The 19,144-nt window shown below is 55.2% G+C and overlaps 11 protein-coding genes across 11 annotated transcripts; 7 read left to right on the top strand and 4 right to left on the bottom strand.

Moving 5' to 3' along the window:
* Window positions 1-73: 73 nt before the first annotated feature.
* Window positions 74-1,430, top strand: L969DRAFT_97481 (uncharacterized protein; the record flags this gene model as incomplete). Its single annotated transcript, XM_014709352.1, has 3 exons — window positions 74-274; window positions 339-483; window positions 544-1,430. The coding sequence occupies 3 exons, from the start codon at window positions 74-76 to the stop codon at window positions 1,428-1,430; spliced, it is 1,233 nt and encodes a 410-aa protein (XP_014564838.1).
* A 26-nt stretch (window positions 1,431-1,456) lies between these two features.
* On the bottom strand, window positions 1,457-2,541 carry L969DRAFT_91124 (uncharacterized protein). Its single transcript, XM_014709351.1, has 4 exons — window positions 2,315-2,541; window positions 1,929-2,258; window positions 1,690-1,870; window positions 1,457-1,632 (listed from the first exon to the last, which is right to left on the bottom strand). The coding sequence occupies exons 1-4, from the start codon at window positions 2,489-2,491 to the stop codon at window positions 1,535-1,537; spliced, it is 786 nt and encodes a 261-aa protein (XP_014564837.1). The 5' UTR covers window positions 2,492-2,541; the 3' UTR covers window positions 1,457-1,534.
* Window positions 2,542-2,610: 69 nt separating this feature from the next.
* Window positions 2,611-3,262, top strand: L969DRAFT_106111 (uncharacterized protein; the record flags this gene model as incomplete). Its single annotated transcript, XM_014709350.1, has 2 exons — window positions 2,611-3,084; window positions 3,146-3,262. The coding sequence occupies 2 exons, from the start codon at window positions 2,611-2,613 to the stop codon at window positions 3,260-3,262; spliced, it is 591 nt and encodes a 196-aa protein (XP_014564836.1).
* On the bottom strand, window positions 3,076-6,097 carry L969DRAFT_26806 (uncharacterized protein). Its single transcript, XM_014709301.1, has 5 exons — window positions 5,814-6,097; window positions 5,186-5,758; window positions 5,019-5,134; window positions 4,783-4,967; window positions 3,076-4,722 (listed from the first exon to the last, which is right to left on the bottom strand). The coding sequence occupies exons 1-5, from the start codon at window positions 6,070-6,072 to the stop codon at window positions 3,291-3,293; spliced, it is 2,565 nt and encodes an 854-aa protein (XP_014564787.1). The 5' UTR covers window positions 6,073-6,097; the 3' UTR covers window positions 3,076-3,290.
* Window positions 6,098-6,881: 784 nt separating this feature from the next.
* Window positions 6,882-7,869, top strand: L969DRAFT_91122 (uncharacterized protein). Its single transcript, XM_014709349.1, has one exon. It carries the CDS (start codon window positions 7,206-7,208, stop codon window positions 7,740-7,742), a length of 537 nt encoding a protein of 178 aa, XP_014564835.1. The 5' UTR covers window positions 6,882-7,205; the 3' UTR covers window positions 7,743-7,869.
* A 115-nt stretch (window positions 7,870-7,984) lies between these two features.
* On the top strand, window positions 7,985-10,468 carry L969DRAFT_80472 (uncharacterized protein; the record flags this gene model as incomplete). The annotated part of the gene is made up of 4 exons (XM_014709348.1): window positions 7,985-8,013; window positions 8,094-8,244; window positions 8,300-8,836; window positions 8,891-10,468. The coding sequence occupies 4 exons, from the start codon at window positions 7,985-7,987 to the stop codon at window positions 10,058-10,060; spliced, it is 1,887 nt and encodes a 628-aa protein (XP_014564834.1). The 3' UTR covers window positions 10,061-10,468.
* On the bottom strand, window positions 10,057-11,846 carry L969DRAFT_91119 (uncharacterized protein). The gene is made up of 4 exons (XM_014709347.1): window positions 11,646-11,846; window positions 10,738-11,590; window positions 10,381-10,690; window positions 10,057-10,330 (listed from the first exon to the last, which is right to left on the bottom strand). The coding sequence occupies exons 1-4, from the start codon at window positions 11,818-11,820 to the stop codon at window positions 10,115-10,117; spliced, it is 1,554 nt and encodes a 517-aa protein (XP_014564833.1). The 5' UTR covers window positions 11,821-11,846; the 3' UTR covers window positions 10,057-10,114.
* A 100-nt stretch (window positions 11,847-11,946) lies between these two features.
* On the top strand, window positions 11,947-14,793 carry L969DRAFT_20484 (uncharacterized protein; the record flags this gene model as incomplete). Its single annotated transcript, XM_014709297.1, has 6 exons — window positions 11,947-12,756; window positions 12,825-12,965; window positions 13,016-13,299; window positions 13,349-13,438; window positions 13,488-13,842; window positions 13,894-14,793. 6 exons carry the CDS (start codon window positions 11,947-11,949, stop codon window positions 14,791-14,793), a joined length of 2,580 nt encoding a protein of 859 aa, XP_014564783.1.
* Window positions 14,794-14,876: 83 nt separating this feature from the next.
* Window positions 14,877-16,610, bottom strand: L969DRAFT_55483 (uncharacterized protein; the record flags this gene model as incomplete). Its single annotated transcript, XM_014709346.1, has 3 exons — window positions 14,877-15,715; window positions 15,775-16,075; window positions 16,137-16,610. The coding sequence occupies 3 exons, from the start codon at window positions 16,608-16,610 to the stop codon at window positions 14,877-14,879; spliced, it is 1,614 nt and encodes a 537-aa protein (XP_014564832.1).
* A 71-nt stretch (window positions 16,611-16,681) lies between these two features.
* On the top strand, window positions 16,682-17,989 carry L969DRAFT_26801 (uncharacterized protein). The gene is made up of 6 exons (XM_014709300.1): window positions 16,682-16,926; window positions 16,998-17,117; window positions 17,177-17,279; window positions 17,332-17,472; window positions 17,527-17,624; window positions 17,681-17,989. Exons 1-6 carry the CDS (start codon window positions 16,766-16,768, stop codon window positions 17,919-17,921), a joined length of 864 nt encoding a protein of 287 aa, XP_014564786.1. The 5' UTR covers window positions 16,682-16,765; the 3' UTR covers window positions 17,922-17,989.
* A 55-nt stretch (window positions 17,990-18,044) lies between these two features.
* L969DRAFT_106104 (uncharacterized protein) lies at window positions 18,045-19,143 on the top strand (the record flags this gene model as incomplete). Its single annotated transcript, XM_014709345.1, has 4 exons — window positions 18,045-18,069; window positions 18,125-18,876; window positions 18,928-19,005; window positions 19,066-19,143. 4 exons carry the CDS (start codon window positions 18,045-18,047, stop codon window positions 19,141-19,143), a joined length of 933 nt encoding a protein of 310 aa, XP_014564831.1.
* Between the last annotated feature and the right edge of the window lies 1 nt (window position 19,144).

The raw sequence follows: 19,144 nt of genomic DNA, 5'->3' as shown, positions 1-19,144 counted from the left end.
TCTCTCCTCCTCCTCACCGTTCGCTTTGGCGCCAGTCTCCTTCGGTTTCTTTGTGGGTCTCCAGCAGACGAGCATGTCCGGTCCAGGACCTGGCTACTCCCTGCCCGGCCGACCCATCAAGCCTGCCATCGCTTCCCCCGCTCCAGGCACACCATCGGCTCAGCCTGCCGTGGTTGCAGGTCAACAACCACCCGTTGCTCCTCCAGAAGCAAATGCTCAGGCCGACTTGGACACGCTCAACGATGCTTCTGCCGTGGCAGGCGTCGATCTCAATGTACGCCTCGAGAGCTCTTTCTGTCCACCGTCAAGGCTGACAGCGGCTGGCTCCTTGCCTACAGGCCGAGGAGGACAGGATGAGAGCCGTCAATCAGGCTAGGGCGGCTGCAAGACCGACGGGACAGGCTTCCTACATCGGCTGGGACAGATCCCGTCGACAGACTTGGGTGGAAATGCCCGCTCTCACAGAAGCAGTCAAACGGATAGGTTCGTCTGGCTTGCCGTTGACCTCTCGCACGCGATGCTCAGTACAAAGTCGGGGCACAGCTCAAAAGTTTGACCTCCGGAACCTGGAGCCAGACACGTTACCCTTGATCGCTCTGGCGGCACAACATCGTCTGCGCGATCTCGTCACGGAGATGATCGTCATCAGACGACACCGTGTCCATTCGTCTCACCTTCGACCGCCTCCTCTCGACCCATCACGAGACGACGGACCCTCACCGCTCTGGGACGAGGTCATCTATTCTGACCACGACAAGATCTTCAGGACACTAGACAGACTGGAGCTCGAGGAAGAGCGAAGGGCGCGTAGGGAGCGTATCGATCGTGATCAGCGTGAACTCGAACAGCTCGGCAAATTAGACGACTTACAGCGTCCTTCGGAACCTGGCAGTCCCGCCGCCTCTGGACCTACTCCAACACTGGGTAACTCACCGCTGAGTACGCCCGGTCCAGGCGATGGCAAGAAGAGGAAGAGGGACAACAACCCCACTGCCACTTCCAAAGCTCTGCCTGAAGCCGTGCAAAAGCTTCAGACCAACAGGACTGCGATGCGTAGTCTGGGCGGCTCGAGCAAGAAATTCTCCTGGCTCTCCGGCGGCTCATCGCCCGCAATGGGATCACCTACCCCCGCATCCGCTCTGGGCTCCAAATTGCCAAAGCCAAAGTTCCCACCGGCGGCCGGTCTCTCTGATCTGGGCGGACCGCCCAAGCTTGCATTGGCGAACACGCTGCACAAGACGACGTCGAGGTTGGCAGACGTGCCGCTGGGAAGCGAGGCGACGGGTTCAGATGGCAGAGAATCGCTCCAAGTCATCCTCATGAAGGATGCCCTCTTTGCGCTTGAGAAAGAGCGAGGAACGGGCGCAGGGAAAGGAACGGGAAGTCAATCGGTCTATCGTCACCTGGCCAAAGTGAGAAAGGTAGCCTGATGAGCACGAGAAAGCAAGAGAAGGATCTGTGTTTGTTGTATTTCATGCTGCATCGTGACAACAACATAGTCTCTGCAAGCTGCGGAGTGAACGCATATACAATTCTAGTCGCTGTCGCTGTCGGGGTAGGGATCGCTGACGAGGATGCCGACGAGACAGGCGTCCATCATGGTTTCCACATTGACCCATGCATGAGTCTCCACTGCGTGTCATACCCGTTCAGCTATGCCCACTCCAAGATCACACTCTGTGCACGAACTGAATAGACTTGTGCCGTCCTTGCCAGCGACCGACATGAGAAACTTGGCGCCGCCGGGGTGGAAAGGGAGGTAAGGCGTCATATTATAGATCTTGCCTTGGAAAGCAGCCCAAGCGTCATTCTTCGTGTTGTGTCTCTTGAGCTCACTCGGGCCTATCCTCATTATCGATTCCACTCCGTCCTGTCCCATCCCAATCCGACTAAGCAACGAAGACAGCTGAACGCGACGATGGGCTGACCCTCAGATCTTCGCCTGAAGCTTTCAGTTTGGCCCAATCGAGCGGACTGTATCCGGGCGCGAGAGCGACTTTGACCCGCTTGGGTGGGACAGTCGTCGACGGTGGCAAAGCCAAGGACGCGTTCTTGCTGGCCAATCCCATTGTGGTTGTTCCCAGGGTCGTCGGGCTGGCTGAAGTGATACGGGATGAAGGTGCGGCTAGTCTGGTAGGTGGAGCCCTACTCCTCTGTACGCTGTTGGGCATGGGAAACATGGGCTTGTCATCATCACCATCATCACGATCGCGTGACTCGTCTTCATCGTCTGATGGCAGTTCTAGCTGGATGTTGTCCTGTCCATCGATCCGCTCTGAGCACATTCCATGCGAAGAGGGTATCAATAACGGACTAGCGATGCATTGGCGGTGTTTGAGGTGGGTTGTACAGGCTGAGTGAGGCGCGATGGGACAGTGCTGGCTGGCTTGAGAGGTACTTTGAACGTGCCGTCCGGTTCGCTCTTGCCTGACCACCAGTGGGACAGACCTGAGCCAAGTCGGGGCGAGGGTATCGGCCCATTTGCGCTCATCGCTTGCTCACAAGATCTACGAGACAGGGCAAGCCGCAAGTCGAGGGCGAACACGGCGCGGCCTATCGAATTGTGCGATCGCTCGAAAATCGACGCAGCGGACCAGCGAGTCGTCGGCCATGGCAGCAAGAGAGTGCTGTAGCATCCTGGTCCGTGCATCACGGCGGGCAGCAGCTCCAGTACAGCGACGATGCTTTGCTTCCTGCTCGCGGTTGCTGCTCGATCAGCAGCAAGCCACACCGACTCCTTCGGGCTCTGCACCTCCGCCCTCGTCCGGCAGTGCCTCACCAGCAGCGGCGAACAAGAAGCTAGACCCCATCGTGGAAGCCATATCTCAACTGAACCTGCTCGAAGCCTCTGAACTCGTCACTCAGCTGAGGAGTAAGCTCAATATTGCCGATATCGCCATGCCGTCTGCTGCTCCTGCTGCTCCTCCTGCCGCTGCATCGAGCGAAGGCGCTGCGCCCGTGGAGGAGGAAAAGCCAAAGGAGAAGACGAGCTTCACGCTCAAGTTGACAAAGATCGACGCCGCCCAGAAAGCCAAAGCCATCAGAGAGGTCAAGTCGATCATGCCCTCTATGAATCTCGTCGAGGCAAGTCTTCTCTTGCTTGCTCTTGTCATATTATGCATGGCTCACATGCGAGAGCGAACAGGCAAAGAAGTTTGTCGAGAGCTTGCCGCAGACGCTCAAGGAGGACTGCAGCAAGGAGGACGCAGAGAAGCTGAAGAAGGCCATGGAAGCCGTCGGTGCCGTCGTCTCGGTAGAATGAGCTGTCACTCGAGCCGCATGAAGATGCATTACATGTACTTCGATACTGGTTGGACGACAACACCTGGTCTGACGAGTACACTGGGCATCGTGACCTGCTTCTGAATCGTTCGGGTGACCCACTCTGGCCCGAGAGGCTGAGCAAGCTTGTGCTCGAGCTGAGCCGCCGAAGTGTAAGGATACGGCAGATCCTTGAGCGCATACTTGTTCGCTTTCTTGTCTGTTCGTTCCGAGATGATGACATGCTTCAACTTGGCATCTTTGCGATCCTCTGCAGCCACGCCTTCATGCTTCTTGACGAATGTCTTCTTGACGGATTTCTTCTTTGCCGCTTTGCCACCCCACGAACCCCACCCGGGCAGCGTGGTGTCTTCTTCGAAAGGAGCATCCGCTTCGATCTCTCTCGCTTTGTCGGCTGCAAAGTTGGCAATAACATGATCGTTTGCAAAAGCGTCTGCCACGAGATCTCTTTGCGTCAGAACAGGCAGACTATCTTCGCCTTCGTGTTCGGCGGCCGTCATCGCTTTCGTCGGATCGATAATGACTGTATCCTCCTCGGCTTGGGCTGCCACGCTTGTCTTTGATTTGCTCGTTGTCTTTTTGAGCTTGGCTTTCGAGCGTTCTTCTGGCGATGCCTGGCCAGAAGGCCTCTCCTTCTTTGCTTGACCGCGAGAATGCCGGTCTTTGCCGAGAGCGAGCCATGGATTCTCCTCGATCTGCTGTTCTTCACCTCGTTGCACAAGCGGTGCAGCAGCATTTCCCGGCTCGGCCACTTCGTTCGAGCTGATCTTTCCAGCGACAGGCTTGGAAAGAGTCGAGGTTCGTTTGCTCGACGACGAAGGAGCAGGACGGAAACTGAGTCGACCGACGTTGCCATCGACACGAGTGCTCGGTTCAAGAGCAGTAACGAAAGAGTCTTCCACGCCATCGCTATCAGCCTCCGCTAGCTCCTTTTGCAGATCTGCCACTTGCGCCTGCACCTCCTTCTCCTTTCGGGCAGCACCGCGTCGCATGAAATCCATTCCCATCAGACCCTCTTCTCGAGGAGGAGCCTCGTCGCTTTGTGCCAGTGCTTGAGCTTTCGCTGCTGCTCTAGACCGAATAAGCGCATGATCGGACTCGCCGTCCGTGTCCGAATCGCCAGACTGTTCGCCTTGAACAGCACTTCTGATCCTCTGACGTAGTTCGGCTTCTCTATCCGCTCTCTCGCTCCGAGCAGCCTGTACGACATTCGAATTGCCATCATCGTATTGACCGATCCCACGGGCCCATGCACCGCCAGATCGTTTGTCGGCAGTATGTCGCAAGGTCGCCCGTTCTCTCGCGCGCTGTACCTCCAATCGCTCCCGTTCTTCCTCATCATCGCTTGCTATTTCCGCTTCCTCGCCTGCTCGTGCAGCTTCACGCAATGCCGACTTTTTCTGTAGCTTTCGAAATGTCTTGCTCTTGATCTTCGCAATCCTGCGAGCGTTGTACAAGACACTGAGTTCTGACAAGATGATGTAGGTCTGAGGAGCCTACCTTGTTGCTTTGCGTTCCATTCGGAACATCAACTCACGAGCGCGCCTGATCTCTGCCGTGCGCTGTCTCGCTTCGTCTGCAGGTAGGTTCTCCAGTCGTGCGCTCTCATCCTCTTGGAGACTCTTCGACGAGAGACCCTTCTCTTGCATGAAGGCCTGCACTGAAGATTCCAGAGCTGTAAAAGGCTGCGTGCGGTTCTATCAGCCTTGGATTAGCTTTCATTCGCACTGACTCACCTTGCCTGCCGATTGCAATTTGGTGAGACGAGGATCAGTGGATTTGGGGGCCTCGAGAGGAAGCACTAGTCGTGAAGACTCGCCAGTGACCCCTTTGCGCGTCTGGATTCCTCGCACTATTCAAGCAGAGTCAGCGGTACGATCGTGTCAATGCTGCGTGGATCCACCTTTGCTGGTCGTCTCATCCCATTTGCGAATTGCAGAATCGAGAGATTCCTTTGCAACGGTGCGATCGATTTTCGCTTGATGTAGAGCAGGCAAAGGCGCAGCAAGGGGACCGGCGTGTTTCTTGCCAACGCCCGACTCGATGGACGCTTTGTCTTTTTGACCAGACGGTGCTATATCCTTCAGTTGCTTTGCCATCGATACTCTTTGCGCGGGTGAGAGGCCGGAAAGGAGATCATCGAGACTGAGCGCCTGTTCGCCTGCCTGTTCGCGCAGACCAGGCGCGCGAAACTCGCTCTCTGCAAAGAGCTCGTTCTGCTCCTTGCGAGCACGTTTCCGGGACCTATCGCGGGCGTCTACTGGCTGGGTATCTTGCTCAGGCTTGGAAGAGAGCGCTGTGAGATGATGGAGTAATCGCGCATGGCTCCCATCGTGCTCGTCGTCGTCGTCATCATTATCGCTATCGTGCGATTCTGCTTGGCTGTTGTCTGCTGCCTCACTGCGGACTCGAGGCTTTGGAGCGGGCTTTGGCATGAACATGCCAGCGTCGAGCACAGCTGCCAAATCGATTGAACCTATGCAAATGAAAATATGTCAGACGATTAGTTGTTCCTGCCCAGCTGAGCATGCCTTCGTCCGAGCCGTCATCACTGTCTTCATCGAGATCGATATCTGGCTCCTCAATCTGCTCTCTCCTCGCCTTCGTCGGCACACGCAGCTCGTCCTCGTCGCTCGAGATCTCTTCATCCTCGTCTTGGCCAATTGCAAATTCCTCGTCGTTGTCTTGGGCATGCCTCAGCCGCTTGATGAAGGCTGCTTGTCTATCATCGCCGCCTGACTCGCTGTCGTTGTCCTCTTGCTCGACTTGCCTGCGCTTTCGAGGCCGCATCTCGTCGTCGTCGGTACGTCACACGGTCTCCAAATTTCTGGCGATTGACATTTCGAGCTTCGGGGCAGACTGCGCCTGTGCCTTTCACCTTCACACCCTCAACCCGCCCAGCTTCTCAGCCACTATTCGATTTGCATTGTTGTGTAGCAGAGAATGCCGCTCCGACGCCAGGGCCAGGGCTGCGTGTCCTCGGCGAGCCTGGCTCACTCAGCATGACTTGCTCGCAACCTGGCCTCTGCTCCATCGCACAGTCATACCTCATCATGCAGCAGACATCACAAGCTCGACGAAAGCGCATTCTCTGCGCAGAGAACTACGACAGTCACGCCGAGTATGGCATGCATGAAGAGTTAGGGGTGTTCAGCAGGACAGATCGGTCAGAGTCATGCGATCTGGAGAGGGAAAACTCGTATTCCTTCGTGTGCCACCATCCCTTTTCCGGTTGTTGGGTAGCACACGGGCCTATCTCCTGGCTTACGGTCGATCGAGAGTGCGTTGGTGATGGTGACGATCAAGTCGGTCCTGCACTCGCCCATTCGAACAAGTACCTTGCGCGTTATAGCCGCAGACCGCCTGTTCGAGCCAGCTCGACATACTTTGATAGGCTACCCGACGAGATACTCGAGCATATCGCCATCGCAGCCGGTCATGCGTGGCCATTCAGTCTGATCAACTTGGCACGTACTAACATGCGCTGGTCAGCGATCGCCAATAGCGATAGAGTCTGGACTGCAGTCTGGTCCAATCTTCAGTATGACCACCGTCATTAAACCGCTCGACGCGCACTAAAGGCAGCAAAGATATGTTGCTCGACTTGCTATCACCAATTGTATGACACGTATGACAACTCGTTCGGTCACAAATATCAGCCGATACACATTGTAGAGGCCGCAAATCCCGCAGTACCTAGCATGAAAGGCAACCTGATCGTCTGCAGGCAATGTTACAATATCATCACCAGATTCGTAGCCACCCATAACTCGGAAAGCCACCCTGCTGACAATCTCGTCTACGAACCCATCCGCGATCCGCTGCGTCCACCCAACAATGAGGGACAGGTGAATTATGGTCCCACACTCGTCAGCTCTTCGCCCGATTGACAACATCGGAGCAGCAAGAAGTCTGGCGACGCCATGTCAACCTGTTTCGACATGCGCCTTTGCCCTTTGGGTCGATATGGTGCCCGCAAGCCACATATCAGCGCTCTGTGCCTGATGGTGAGACCGTCGAAGTTCGAGAAAGGGCCCGCATTTACGTCTCTACTGCGCTTGACAAGGATGCTACCGACCAATTTCAGCGACTTGTACATGACTACAGTCGTAAGCAGTTTCCAATCTGTGGCTACTGCCTCGGGTCCGCCGTTGACAAAGCTGGGCTATAGCTTGCAGGGAGCGTCAGAGTACGCCTACAAAGTCTTCTGCGACCTCATGGCGAGTAACGCGGGCACAGATCATACTGCAACGTACAAGGTCGAACCGATCGTGATGCTCAAACTCGAAGAGCGACGCTACCAGCCTCTCGGGCGCAGCATCGAGAACCAGTTTCATAAACTGGCAATGTGGATCGCAGACACCGTCGAGAGAGCTGCCGGACCCGTCTCTTGTCTGCGCGACGATTGTACGGAAGAAGCGACCGCTGGATGCCGGGCAGCTCTATGCAGCGAGCATTGAACTCGACGCGACCGTCAGGCTCTGGGCTATAGAGTCGATAGCGTCTGCCCAGCTTACTCAGATAGCGCGCACTGATCATCTCCCAAGTCGTTCTCAGTGTAGAGCATGCGTTCAGTCAGAGGCCATCTTGTGTCGTGATGCATGATGTTTTTGGGGCATCGCTACAATACATTTGACGTGCACAGCACGCGCTGTGGATTTGAGTCATAGAGGCCAGCGCTTTTTGTGCGTTGTCTGCCGACATGTTGGACGATCCCTCTGTCAAGTACAGGTGCGGGAAGTGATCAAACATACCTATCAGAGCTGACTGGGCTGCTTGTCTGCGCTCTCCTGCCGTGTTGCGCTCAACAGAGCTTTCAAGCCATTAAACCTGCCGGACAGGCAATGGCCAAGCCGACAGATCACCGAAGCTCCCAGATGGCTATCTTCGGATCTCAGAGATGGCAATCAGGCACTCGTCAATCCTATGACGGTAGAACAAAAGACACGCTTCTTCCAGCTCGTTCGTAACGTCTTATACCCTCGCGCCAGAGAGCTGACATGTAGTCATCGTCTAGCTCGTCAAAGTGGGCTTCAAAGAGGTGGAAGTAGCCTATCCTGCTGCATCAGAGACCGACTTTGGCTTTGTGAGATCGATCATCGAAAAAAAGTTGGGCGAGAAAGAGGGCGTATGGTTGCAAGTTCTCTCGCCTGCTCGAGAAGACTTGATACATCGCACCTTCCAAAGCGTCAAGGGTGCCAAGCGAGCCATCTTCCACATGTATAACGCCACTTCCCCCTTGTTCCGCTCGGTCGTCTTCAACAACGACAAGCAAGCTACAATTGATCTGGCGACGCGACATGTCACTTACCTACGCAGTCTCGTCGACGCCGACGAGGCCGAGTCACGGCAAAAAGGCGTTCAAGGAACTGATTGGCAGTTCGAGTATAGCCCAGAGACGTTTACGCAGACCGAAGAGGACTTTGCAGTCGAGATATGCAATGCCGTCCAGGCAGAATGGTATAAGGGACGAGATCGCTCGAAGATGAATCCTATCATCTTCAATCTGCCTGCAACAGTCGAAGTCGCCACTCCCAATCACTATGCAGATCAGGTGCGTGCGTCCAGCTCCCGGCTCGTGCCAGGCTGACAAGCCTCGATACTCCAGATCGAATACTTTTGCAGGCATATCCATAACCGCGACCATGTCGTTATATCCTTACATACGCACAATGACCGAGGGACGGGCATTGCTGCAACAGAGCTCGGGCTCATGGCCGGCGGTCAACGCGTCGAGGGCTGTCTGTTCGGTAATGGCGAACGGACAGGCAATGTCGATATCGTCAACCTCGCTCTCAATCTGTATACGCAAGGCGTCAGACCCGAACTAGACTTTTCGGACATCTACTCTGTCATCGAGACTGTCACAAAGTGCAACGATTTGCCAGTTCATCCGAGGCATCCTTACGCTGGAGATCTCGTCTTCACTGCCTTTTCTGGCAGTCATCAAGACGCTATCAAGAAGGGCTTTGCGAAATCAAAGGCAACAGGCGCACACCTCTGGAACATTCCCTATCTACCCGTTGATCCTGCGGATATTGGACAGAATTATGAAGCTGTCATCCGAGTCAACTCCCAGTCTGGCAAGGGAGGCGTCGCCTACCTCGTCCAACAGTCACTGCAGCTTGACCTGCCAAGGCGAATGCAGATTGCGTTCTACCAAGTCATCCAGGAAGTCGCAGACCGAACGGGCAAGGAAATGACTACAGAAGACATCGAGAAGAGTTTCAGAGCGACGTATCATCTCGGCGAGGGCTACGAGGGCAGGTTTATCTTGGTCGACTACACGCTGGACAATGTCAGCTCGAGCTTCAGTACTTCGCCAAAATCTGCATCGCCTGTTGGACCCAGATCTGGTCTGAGCGATCTGATCAAAGCGAGCTCAAAGAAGCAAAGGGGTCTGTCGGGCATCATTCTCGATAGAGGACGGGAGGTCAAGGTCCGAGGAGTGGGCAACGGTGCCGTGTCCGCCTTATTGGATGCCCTCAAGATCCACTTCAATCTCAGCGTGTCCATCAAAGAGTACGCAGAGCATGGCATTGGCGAGGGCACTCATGTGCAAGCTGCCTCATATGTCGAACTGCTTGACTCGACCGGCAAGACCTCTTGGGGCGTAGGCGTCGATGAAGATGCAGCTGCGGCATCGCTGTTGGCCGTCTTGTCCGCCGCCAGTGGCATCACAGCCGACGTCAGTGATATTGCGAGCGAGGTTCAGGATGCGCTCGAGAATACCCATCTGACGACGACGGGTGTGCCCATTGCGAGTTCCAACAAGTGATACATGATGTGATTGCATAATTGCACAAGCAACATGACATTTGCAGACTGAGCATCAACTCGTTGCGACTTCCGTATAGTCCGCTGTGCTGCTCGAATCAAAGAGTCTCCGACAGCTTTCGAGATCGAGACCTCTAGTCTCTGGCAGCAGCAGGTACACGAAGATGAGAGCACAGATGGTCAACAGGCCGAACAGGAAGAATGCGCCTGCTGGACTGATGGCAGCCGTCAGATGCAAGAACGTCGAAGCGACGACGAAATTGGCGATCCACTGCGGATTTCATGAGGATCTTTCTGCGCATTTTGCGAGAAAAGGCCCACATTTGTGGCTGTGGCTAGCGAATTAGCAAGCGCTCTGACATCGTAAGCGAAGATCTCGCTCTGTACGAGCCATGGGATGTTGCCCAGACCGAGCGCATAAGAAGCGCAGAACCATATCATTCCTATCAGCGCGAGGTAGGCCCAGGCAGATGCACCCTTTGCTTGCAAATCGACGGCCTGGTGAGTGTTGATGAAGATGAAACTGAATGCGAGCAGGGCAGCTCCCGCTGTCATGCTCGCTAGCGTGCGCAAGAGCATCGTGCGTCGGCCCACTCTGTCAATGAGTCGGAGAGCAATCATTGTACATATCCTGTCGGGCCCCTTAAGCAAGACATCCGAAGCGAGAGCCTGACTGACCAATTTGATAGAGCGATAAAGATGGCCATTGCAGCTGGCTTGTCGAAGCCCGCAGACTTGAGCAGTACAGCTGAGTAGTATAGTAGCGTATTGAAGCCTGTCGCTTGCTGGAAGAATTGTAGACCGATGGCGACAATGAGAGCACGGCGGTTGGCCAAATCACTCCAGAGCCTCTTGAACGCTTCTCTCGTTCCTGGCTTTTCTCTGGACTCACTGTCCATGGCAAGTCGCATGGCATCTACTTTCGCTTGCACGTCATCTTCGGTCAGGGCTGGGTATACGCTCGCTAGGACCTGTCGCACACGCGCAAGCTGACCGATCTTGAGCAGATATCTCGGCGTCTCTGGCAGGGAGAACGACATGATCAGCTGGAGTATCGGTGGCACAGCAGATAAGCCGAGCATCCATCGCCATCCGTGTTGTACGTTGGCAAAAGCAGCGCCAATGACATACGCGAGCACTTGACCGCCCGTGATGAGTACGACGAGCGCAGAGACAAGTCGGCCTCTGAACCGTGCGGGTGCAAGCTCGGCAAAGTAGACTGGAATGACCATTGAGGCTATACCGACGCCCAGGCCGACGATGACCCTGCCCAGAACAAGCTCTTTGACGACTTGGGACGCGGCTTGCTCGAGTGATCCAATCGTGAAGAATACACTTGCGAGCAGTACAGTCTTCTTCCTTCCCATCCAATCGCTGAGCAAGCCTGCTGCCAGTGAGCCCAGGATGGCTCCAAAGATGGTCGCAGACACGATCATCTCTTGCTGGCCCTCTGACAGCTCTTGGCCGAGATCATCCCCAATTGTGACGAGTACAGACGCGATGATGCCGGTATCTATGCCGAACAGGAGTCCTGCAGTTCGCTCGCTCGTGAGAGTGTCCATCAGTGCTTCAGCGGACCGACTTGCCGCCTGTGCCTGCTACGACGGCCAATCTGAGCATGAAAGCTGAGCTGACATCTTCGGCTTCGTCATCGACGAGTACTTCTTCTGCTGGTTGCTCCACCGAGGAACGGGCACTGTAGCCTCTTGCAGGTGTACCTGCACCACGGCGAGGCGATGTAAGAATAGAGAGCGACTCCATGGATCACATCATCTCAGGAGCCTCCGCGCAGCGTGCATCCATCAGATGAAATTCGTAGCTGTTCACTTGAATCATACGCGCCAAACCACTTTGCTCATCACCCTGCGCGCAGCCCGTGATCACAACATGGAGGGCGCAGATCTGCTCGCGGCACCGATAGAAGGTGCAGATGAGCAGAGTGAGGCCATGATAGACACCACTCTCGACAATGGCTCGAACCTCGACAACAAAACGTCGTTGTCGCCCGAAGCATCGACTGTGATCTCCAATGCTGCGACCTCGCCTGCTGCAACACAAGCGCCCGTTGTTGAGCCGACTGCTGACACAGCCGCTATCCCGGAGTCGATCATCAAGTCCGAACCTGGTGTGACCGTCAAAGCTGAGAAGACAGAGGCCAAGTCATCAGCAAAGCGGAAAGCCATGACGACCGCGAGCGTTCCCACGACCAAGTTGGGTCAACTCAAGCAGCGTATCGAGCGTGATCCGGTAGACAGTGAAGCCTGGAGAGCGCTCATCGATGACGCACTCCAAAAGGGTGACCTAGAAAGGACGAGAGAGGTGTATGATGAATTTTTCACCGTCTTTCCTCATGCTCCTCAAGAGTGGATTGCCTACGCCGACCTGGAGCTGTCCCACGATCTCTTTGACCGCGTGGAAGCCATCTTCACCACTTGCTTAAAATCATCGCCGAGTGTGCAACTATGGAGCTTCTACATCACATACGTAAGACGGAGGAACCCCATCCAGGCAGCCGACGAAGCGAAAGCGACTGAGGCCAGAACGACGATCAAGGCCGCTTTTGAGTATGCGCTGACCCACGTCGGTGTCGATCCTGCCTCGGGCTCAATCTGGTCAGATTATATCAAATTCCTAAAAGAAGGCGACGTACGCTATTCCTCACTTGCTGATTGGCAGACCAAGCTCAAGACTGATCTTGTTTTGCTTTTCCCTTGCTGCCCCCTGGATGTGTGTTTGATTGCATAACGCGCGGACCGATCGGACAGTTGGGTGCGGTGTACCAGCAACAACAGACCAATGACACTGTCAGAAGAGCCTATCAGACCGCCGTCGTTATCCCTTTGTACGACATTGAGGCCATCTGGACAGATTACAATCACTTCGAGCATGGACTCAACCGCATGACAGTCAGTTGTCGACATTGCGTGGCTGCGTCAGTACTTATCCATGAGCGCAGGCCAAGCGATTCCTTGCGGAGCGTCAGACAGGATATACGGCAGCCCGAACAGCCGTACGAGAATTGCGGCCCATGCTCGAAGGTCTCTTGCGAATCGACGTATTGCCTTTGCGGCCTGACTGGAGCAACGAAGAGGATTGCACGACGCTCGCGAGATGGCGCAAATATCTCAAATGGGAAGAGAGCAACCCACTTCAGCTAGATGATCCCGAAGATTTGCAAAGCCGTATCGCGTTTGCATACAAGAAGGCTCTCATGCATGTCAGGTTTTACCCTGAAATCTGGTGAGCGCGCTGTCGGCTCTTCTTGGGTCTTGCTCACCATATGGCAAAGGTTTATGGCGGCAACGCGTCAGCTCGCTGTACAAAAAGCAGACGATGCCCTCACGCTGCTCAAGACTGGAGCCGGCTGTTGTCCTTCCAGGTGAGTTCACGAGGGTTGTCTTCGACCGCAAAGCTCATCATCGCTTCAGTCTGCTGCTGAACTTCGCATGGGCCGAGCAAGAGGAATTGCAAACCAAAGCTTCGCCGGCAATACATCAGATCTACCGCAGTCTTCAAGACAGTATAACTCAGCAGATCGTACGCCACCAAAGTCAGACTGAAGACGAAGTAGCGAGTGCTTTGACGCAAGTCAAAGCGAACGAGGCGGAGAACGAAGCTCAGCTTACAGAAGACCATGACGATGCGCAAGCGTCAGGAGGAGCACAAGCCAGTATAGCCATCAAAAATGCCATCATCGAGAAGAACAAGCCAGCTTTGCTGTCTTTGAAAAAGAGCCTCTCGCTCGCCTGCATCATGGAATGCCAATATGCCCGTAGAGCAGAGGTATGTTTGTCGATGTCTGCCCAGAAAGCGCTTACGGAATCTCTTGCGCAGGGCTTCATGGCTGCAAGAGATGTCTTTGGTCGATCGCGTAAGTCGCCACATCTGATCTGGCAAACCGTAGAGCATTCCGCGCTGGCCGAGTATCATTGGAATAAAGAAGCGCAGATCGCCACGAATATCTTCGAATTCGGTGTCAAGCGCTTCGGCGACGACGTTGAGTACGTCAACCGCTACTTCGATTTCCTCAAAGCCCGCAACGATGATCAAAACCTTCGCGCATTATTCGAACGCTCAATCAGCAAGATTGCGGCAGAACAAGTTCGACCGCTTTGGGATCGTATGATGCGCTACGAGAGTCTGTATGGCGATCTTGCTGCGGTGCAGAAGCTCGAAGTGCGCTTTGCGGAAGCGTATCCGGACGAAGATGCTGTGACTCGATTTGCCGATCGGCTGAGTTTCGGCGGTCTGGACGAGATTAAGACTCGCGATCTAGGCAAGCACCTCTTGGTCGATGAGATCCGACCGCTCTCACCCGAATCTGGCGAATATGATACCACAACGAAGCGAGCAAGATCAGAGGAGAAAGCGAAAGCAGCAAACGGACTGCTCAAGCGTGCCCGTCTGGACGATCCCGCTCGGGGACCATCGCCCTCCCCGCTCGGTACGACACAGCGTCGTCAGCCTGTTGTGCCTAGCAGAGCAGACACGCCGACGCAGAACGGCCTTGCGCGGGGCTTGCCAGAAGGTGTCGCATTCCTTCTTGGTATCCTACCATTTGCACATCAGTTCAATGGACCTGTGCTCGATCATCGCCCCCTTTTGGACGTACTGGCGACACTCAATCTACCCATGCGTTTTGGAGGCGGTCCCGCGCGACCCCGCTCGAATAGTCCAGCTCAACGGGTAGCCGGACGACGAGGCGAACCAGACTATCGACTCGGAGGCTCATGAACCAGGATGGTCCAGTTCGAGGAGCGTTCTCTTGTTGTGCATCCAAAATGGCATACAGAAATGAGTAACAAACAAGCAAAAGATCACATCTCTGACCATTCTGCTGTACCCGTCTTGCCCGTAATGAGGCCGAGTAGGACAACAGTAGCATTGAACCCCAAGCCAATCGTGAAGCCGCGATAGAGTTGCGCTACGCCAGAGCTGGAGAGTCCGACGGAAGCGATCGATTTCGATTGATTGCTTGGGAATTTGCCAGTTTCTTCCGTTGCGATTCGCCAAGCGGCATCAATCATGCCCACATAAGGCGTGGGTCTTATTTCGACGCAAGCTCTATAAGGCATCAGAGTCGGAACAGGACCCGCTAGTGTAGCCTGAGCGGGCTTCGTGGGAGAACGAGATTGGATCTGCAAGCGCCTCCGGATCGTCTCGATGGGCAAAGTGATGAGTAGGCCTGCGGTAGACACTGCCATTTCGAGAAAGAGGAATGCTACTGGGTTTTCTGTCGGACTGATGCCCAGCCAACGCTCGATGAGGAGGGGACCGCCATACTGGAGAAGTGATCGAACGACGCCGCTAATGACAGTAGGCAGAAGGAGCTGCGAATGCATGAACATGCCCCAGTATCCTCCTTCTTCTCTCGAAATGGTCTGGAAAGCATCCACGAGCCCGCTGTATTTCTTGTGGCGAACTTGGGCAGATTGGGCGATCAGTCGCGTTCGGACGAGATCGAGCGGCGAGAGTAGGACGGTGGTGAGCGTGTAGGCTCCCACTGCTACTGCGAGCGGTCGGGCTGGGTAGGGCGTATGGACTAGTGGCAGACTGGCCAAGGGTCCGGAAACGTTGAAAGCGGTAGAGCAGATGGTGGATATGACAGGATGCATGAACGACTCGAGAACATCGCTCGCCCAAGTTGTGAACAAGCCTGTTCACGGCAAGACTGTCTTGAGTCATGCTGCAACTCGACACAGTAGCCCGACGAACCTTTCCAGAGACTGCTCCAGCCTTCCGGTTGCCAGCCTCCGAGGGCTTTGCACATATCCCAAACGCCCGTATCGATCCTTGCGGGCAAAACATAGTCGGGTCTCAAGTTCTCATCGTAGATAGATCGCCTGATGATGTAGCCAGCAGGATCACGATCGGGCTTTGATCGACGAGGTGAGAGAGCGCCCGTGCCGTGTTGGCCGAGCGGATAGTCGGGCGGTATGGACCCGTGAAAGCTGGCGGCAAAGGGACGCGTTGTGAGATCGGCAAAGTAGGCTTCTGTCTCTTCTTCTGTATGAAGCTACACAGAACCTACGTGTGAGAACAAGACATGTGGAGGGAGAGTGCGATGGATGGCTGACCTCTTGTTCGTCGCGAGCTTGCCAATCTGCTCCCTCGTCCAGACCAGGGATCTCACGCGTCACGATCTCCTGATCGTCCTTGGGAACCCATTGGATCTGAAGCAACAGCTTTGCCACTTCGAACGGCATGACGGCAGCGACGGAAGCGTAAGAGATGGAAGCAGAGTAGACGAATATATTGATAGCATCACTCGGTCGAAAAGGTCGTCCGTCATCCGTCCCTTCTAGTCCTGCTACCATACTCTGAGGTGGACCGACAGGCGCATACCTTCCCCTGCCCGGTGGAATGTCTGAAGTGAACTGGATTCCCGCTGCCGCGCTCGCTGATGAGGCTTGAGGCCTTATGCTGCTGCCCGATGACTTTGGCGGGTTGCGCGCAGAGGAGGAAGCGCTGGGGAAGGACCAATCGTCCAGTGGCGGGTCGACTGCGTACGGTCTCAGGCTGGCCATCTCCGGTGTCCTGCCTGTGCTCATCCTGCCAGCTGATCGATCTACTTACTACTCTGACGGGCTCGTGCGCGTTACGCGTGATCAAGCCGAGCTGAGGAGGATCTTTGTGAGAGCTCAAGCTGAACCCATCGATCAGCGCAAAGAGCCGGGCGTCAGGCAGCGCGGGGAGGATCAGCTGGATGCGAGAGACTGCCCTATCGACAGTCGAGTCGAGCTTCGCACTCTCAGCACTCGCACAAGGCCGCCGACTCGATGGACGCACGCTCACCGACACACGCACCGTCTCGCTCTCTTTTGGAGCAGAGCTCGGCTCGGTGACATGTTCGATGGGCAAGACAAGGCAAGCTTCTTCTTCTACCTCGGCATTCAGACTCCTCTGGGAAGCTCCCGTGTTGATGAGAAGAAGGGCAGAGTGATGGCGCAAGTCTCTGCGGAAGTGGTCAGACCGCCGCCAGAAAGACCTTACGAAGGCTTTCTCGTCATCTCGACAGAGGTCACGCCACTCGCTTCGGCCGCATACGAGATGAACAGGCCCGTCTGCTCTGGCATCCGTTCCTCGCGGGCAGCTGACAGCCAGCACGCGTCCATAGACAGACAGAGGAGGAGATACTGGTTGCGCGAACGCTTGAGAAAGCCATACGGCGGACAGAGGCAGTCGACCGCGAGTCTCTCTGCATAGTGGCAGGCGACAAGGTCTACTCCCTTCCATCCTCCCAAGCCTAGCAGCAAACTCACACAGGCTCAGGTCTGGTCGATACGCGTCGATGTCCACTTCCTGAACGATGATGGCAATCTGGCCGACTGCGCTTGTCTGGCCGCAATGGCTGCGTTGCTGCACTTCAGAAGGCCCGATGTGACGGTCGAGAATGGTGCTGATGTGACGATCGTAGGTCGCTTACGCTTTTACTCACTTCACGGCATCCTGACGTCAGCTTTGCAGCATTCGCTCGAGGAGCGCGTACCCGTACCGCTAGCGATCCATCACACACCATTATGCGTCACCTTTGCGTTCTTCGAAAACCAAGCCAGTCCCTCAGAGTGCGTCCATGTCTTCTCTACCCATCTCCCATGGGCTCAAAGAACAGGCAATGCAGCTCGATCGTCGCTATCGATCCCACTGGGTTAGAGACGCAGATCAGTTCAGGAGAGATCACGTACACACTCAATGCCCAGTCGGAGATCTGCGTACTGTCCAAAGCGGGCGGCACACCCCTTGCTGGTCGCGAGATCATGCGCATGATGGGTCTCGCGCTCGTCAAAGTCAAAGAGCTCGACGAGCTTATAGATGCTGCTCTGCTCAGGGACAGCAGGACGAGAGTCGTCTCTATCATATGAACCCAGGTTTTGTACGATGTTGTATGATGCAACCGCAGAAAAGCCAGCTGGCCAGCACGTCGACTGACAGCTTGTCGCGAGTCGAGTCGCGAATAAATTTTGGAGACGAACAGCGTCACAGAGATGGACGATCAAGTCATCGCAAACGGTCGGTGCAAGCGCTTCGTGACTGATGCTAGGCTCACTGTCGTTCGTCTGATCAGCATGCTATCTCTTGCAAGCCTTCCTGCTGCATGCAGGCTTTAGCAAAACCGAAAGAGCACTACGACGTGAGCTCATCAAAACTCGCAAGTCTGTCAAACGGCTAGACAAGAAACTTACCCCGACCGTACAACAAGAAGGCGGCGAGCTGTTCGTTCAGCTGCTGCGAGATGTTGCGCCTGCAGTGAAGAGCCTGAAGAGCTACAGACCGTTATCGATCGTTCCTGTCCTGCCACAAGCTGCACAAGCACTAGCAGGCAAGAGCACACTCGGCTCTCCTCAAGCTTCCACCTCGACGCAAGCTCTAGCGCCGGCGCAGTCCGTTCAGACGAATGGCACAGATACCGCTGCTGCGTCAGATAAACGCAAAAAAGTCAAAGCACCAAGATCAACAGACAAGCCGGCAAAGATGCGTCAAGGCAGCAAGAAGGCAGCCGAGCATCCCATTGTGGAGCAAGTGGTTGTACACGAGATGGAGGTAGAGTCTGCAGTCGCACCCGCTGCTGCACTCTCGCACGTTCATCCAGACCGTCTCAAGACGATCGCTCCTCAAGCGGCAGCTGCTATCGCTGCAGCACAAAGCTCGCGCTCGGCCTCACCTCTTGCAACGGTCACGACTATTGAGCTCGATGACAGTGCCCCAGCTACAAAGAATGGCAAAGCCGCAAAGAAAGTGAATACGCCCTTTAGACGCATTCGCGCGGAGGAGATCACTGTCGATCCTCGTCTGGCAGATAATAGTTTTGCAGCAAAGGTGACTTCTCAATGTCAAAGGAAGGTACCACAGCTGATCAGTGTGGATCAGGGTGGAGCCGCAAACACAGACTATGGTCACAAGGCTGCTCAGGATCTCATCGTCACACGAGGCGCTGGCTTCCGCAAGGTCCGTGACGAGTCGCTCACTTCAGCATGCGATGCTTTACTGAACAACATTGCCAAACAGGAAAAGAACAAGAAGAAGCGTGGAAGCTACAGAGGCGGGGAGATCACGATGGAGAGCCACTCGATCAAATTCGACTGAG

This window comes from Mixia osmundae (assembly GCF_000708205.1).
Source record: "Mixia osmundae IAM 14324 unplaced genomic scaffold scaffold_16, whole genome shotgun sequence".
NCBI classification, from domain to species: Eukaryota; Fungi; Basidiomycota; class Mixiomycetes; order Mixiales; family Mixiaceae; genus Mixia; species Mixia osmundae.
The sequence above is the reverse complement of the archived record's forward strand: the minus strand, read 5'-3'. Positions and strand labels throughout refer to the sequence as shown.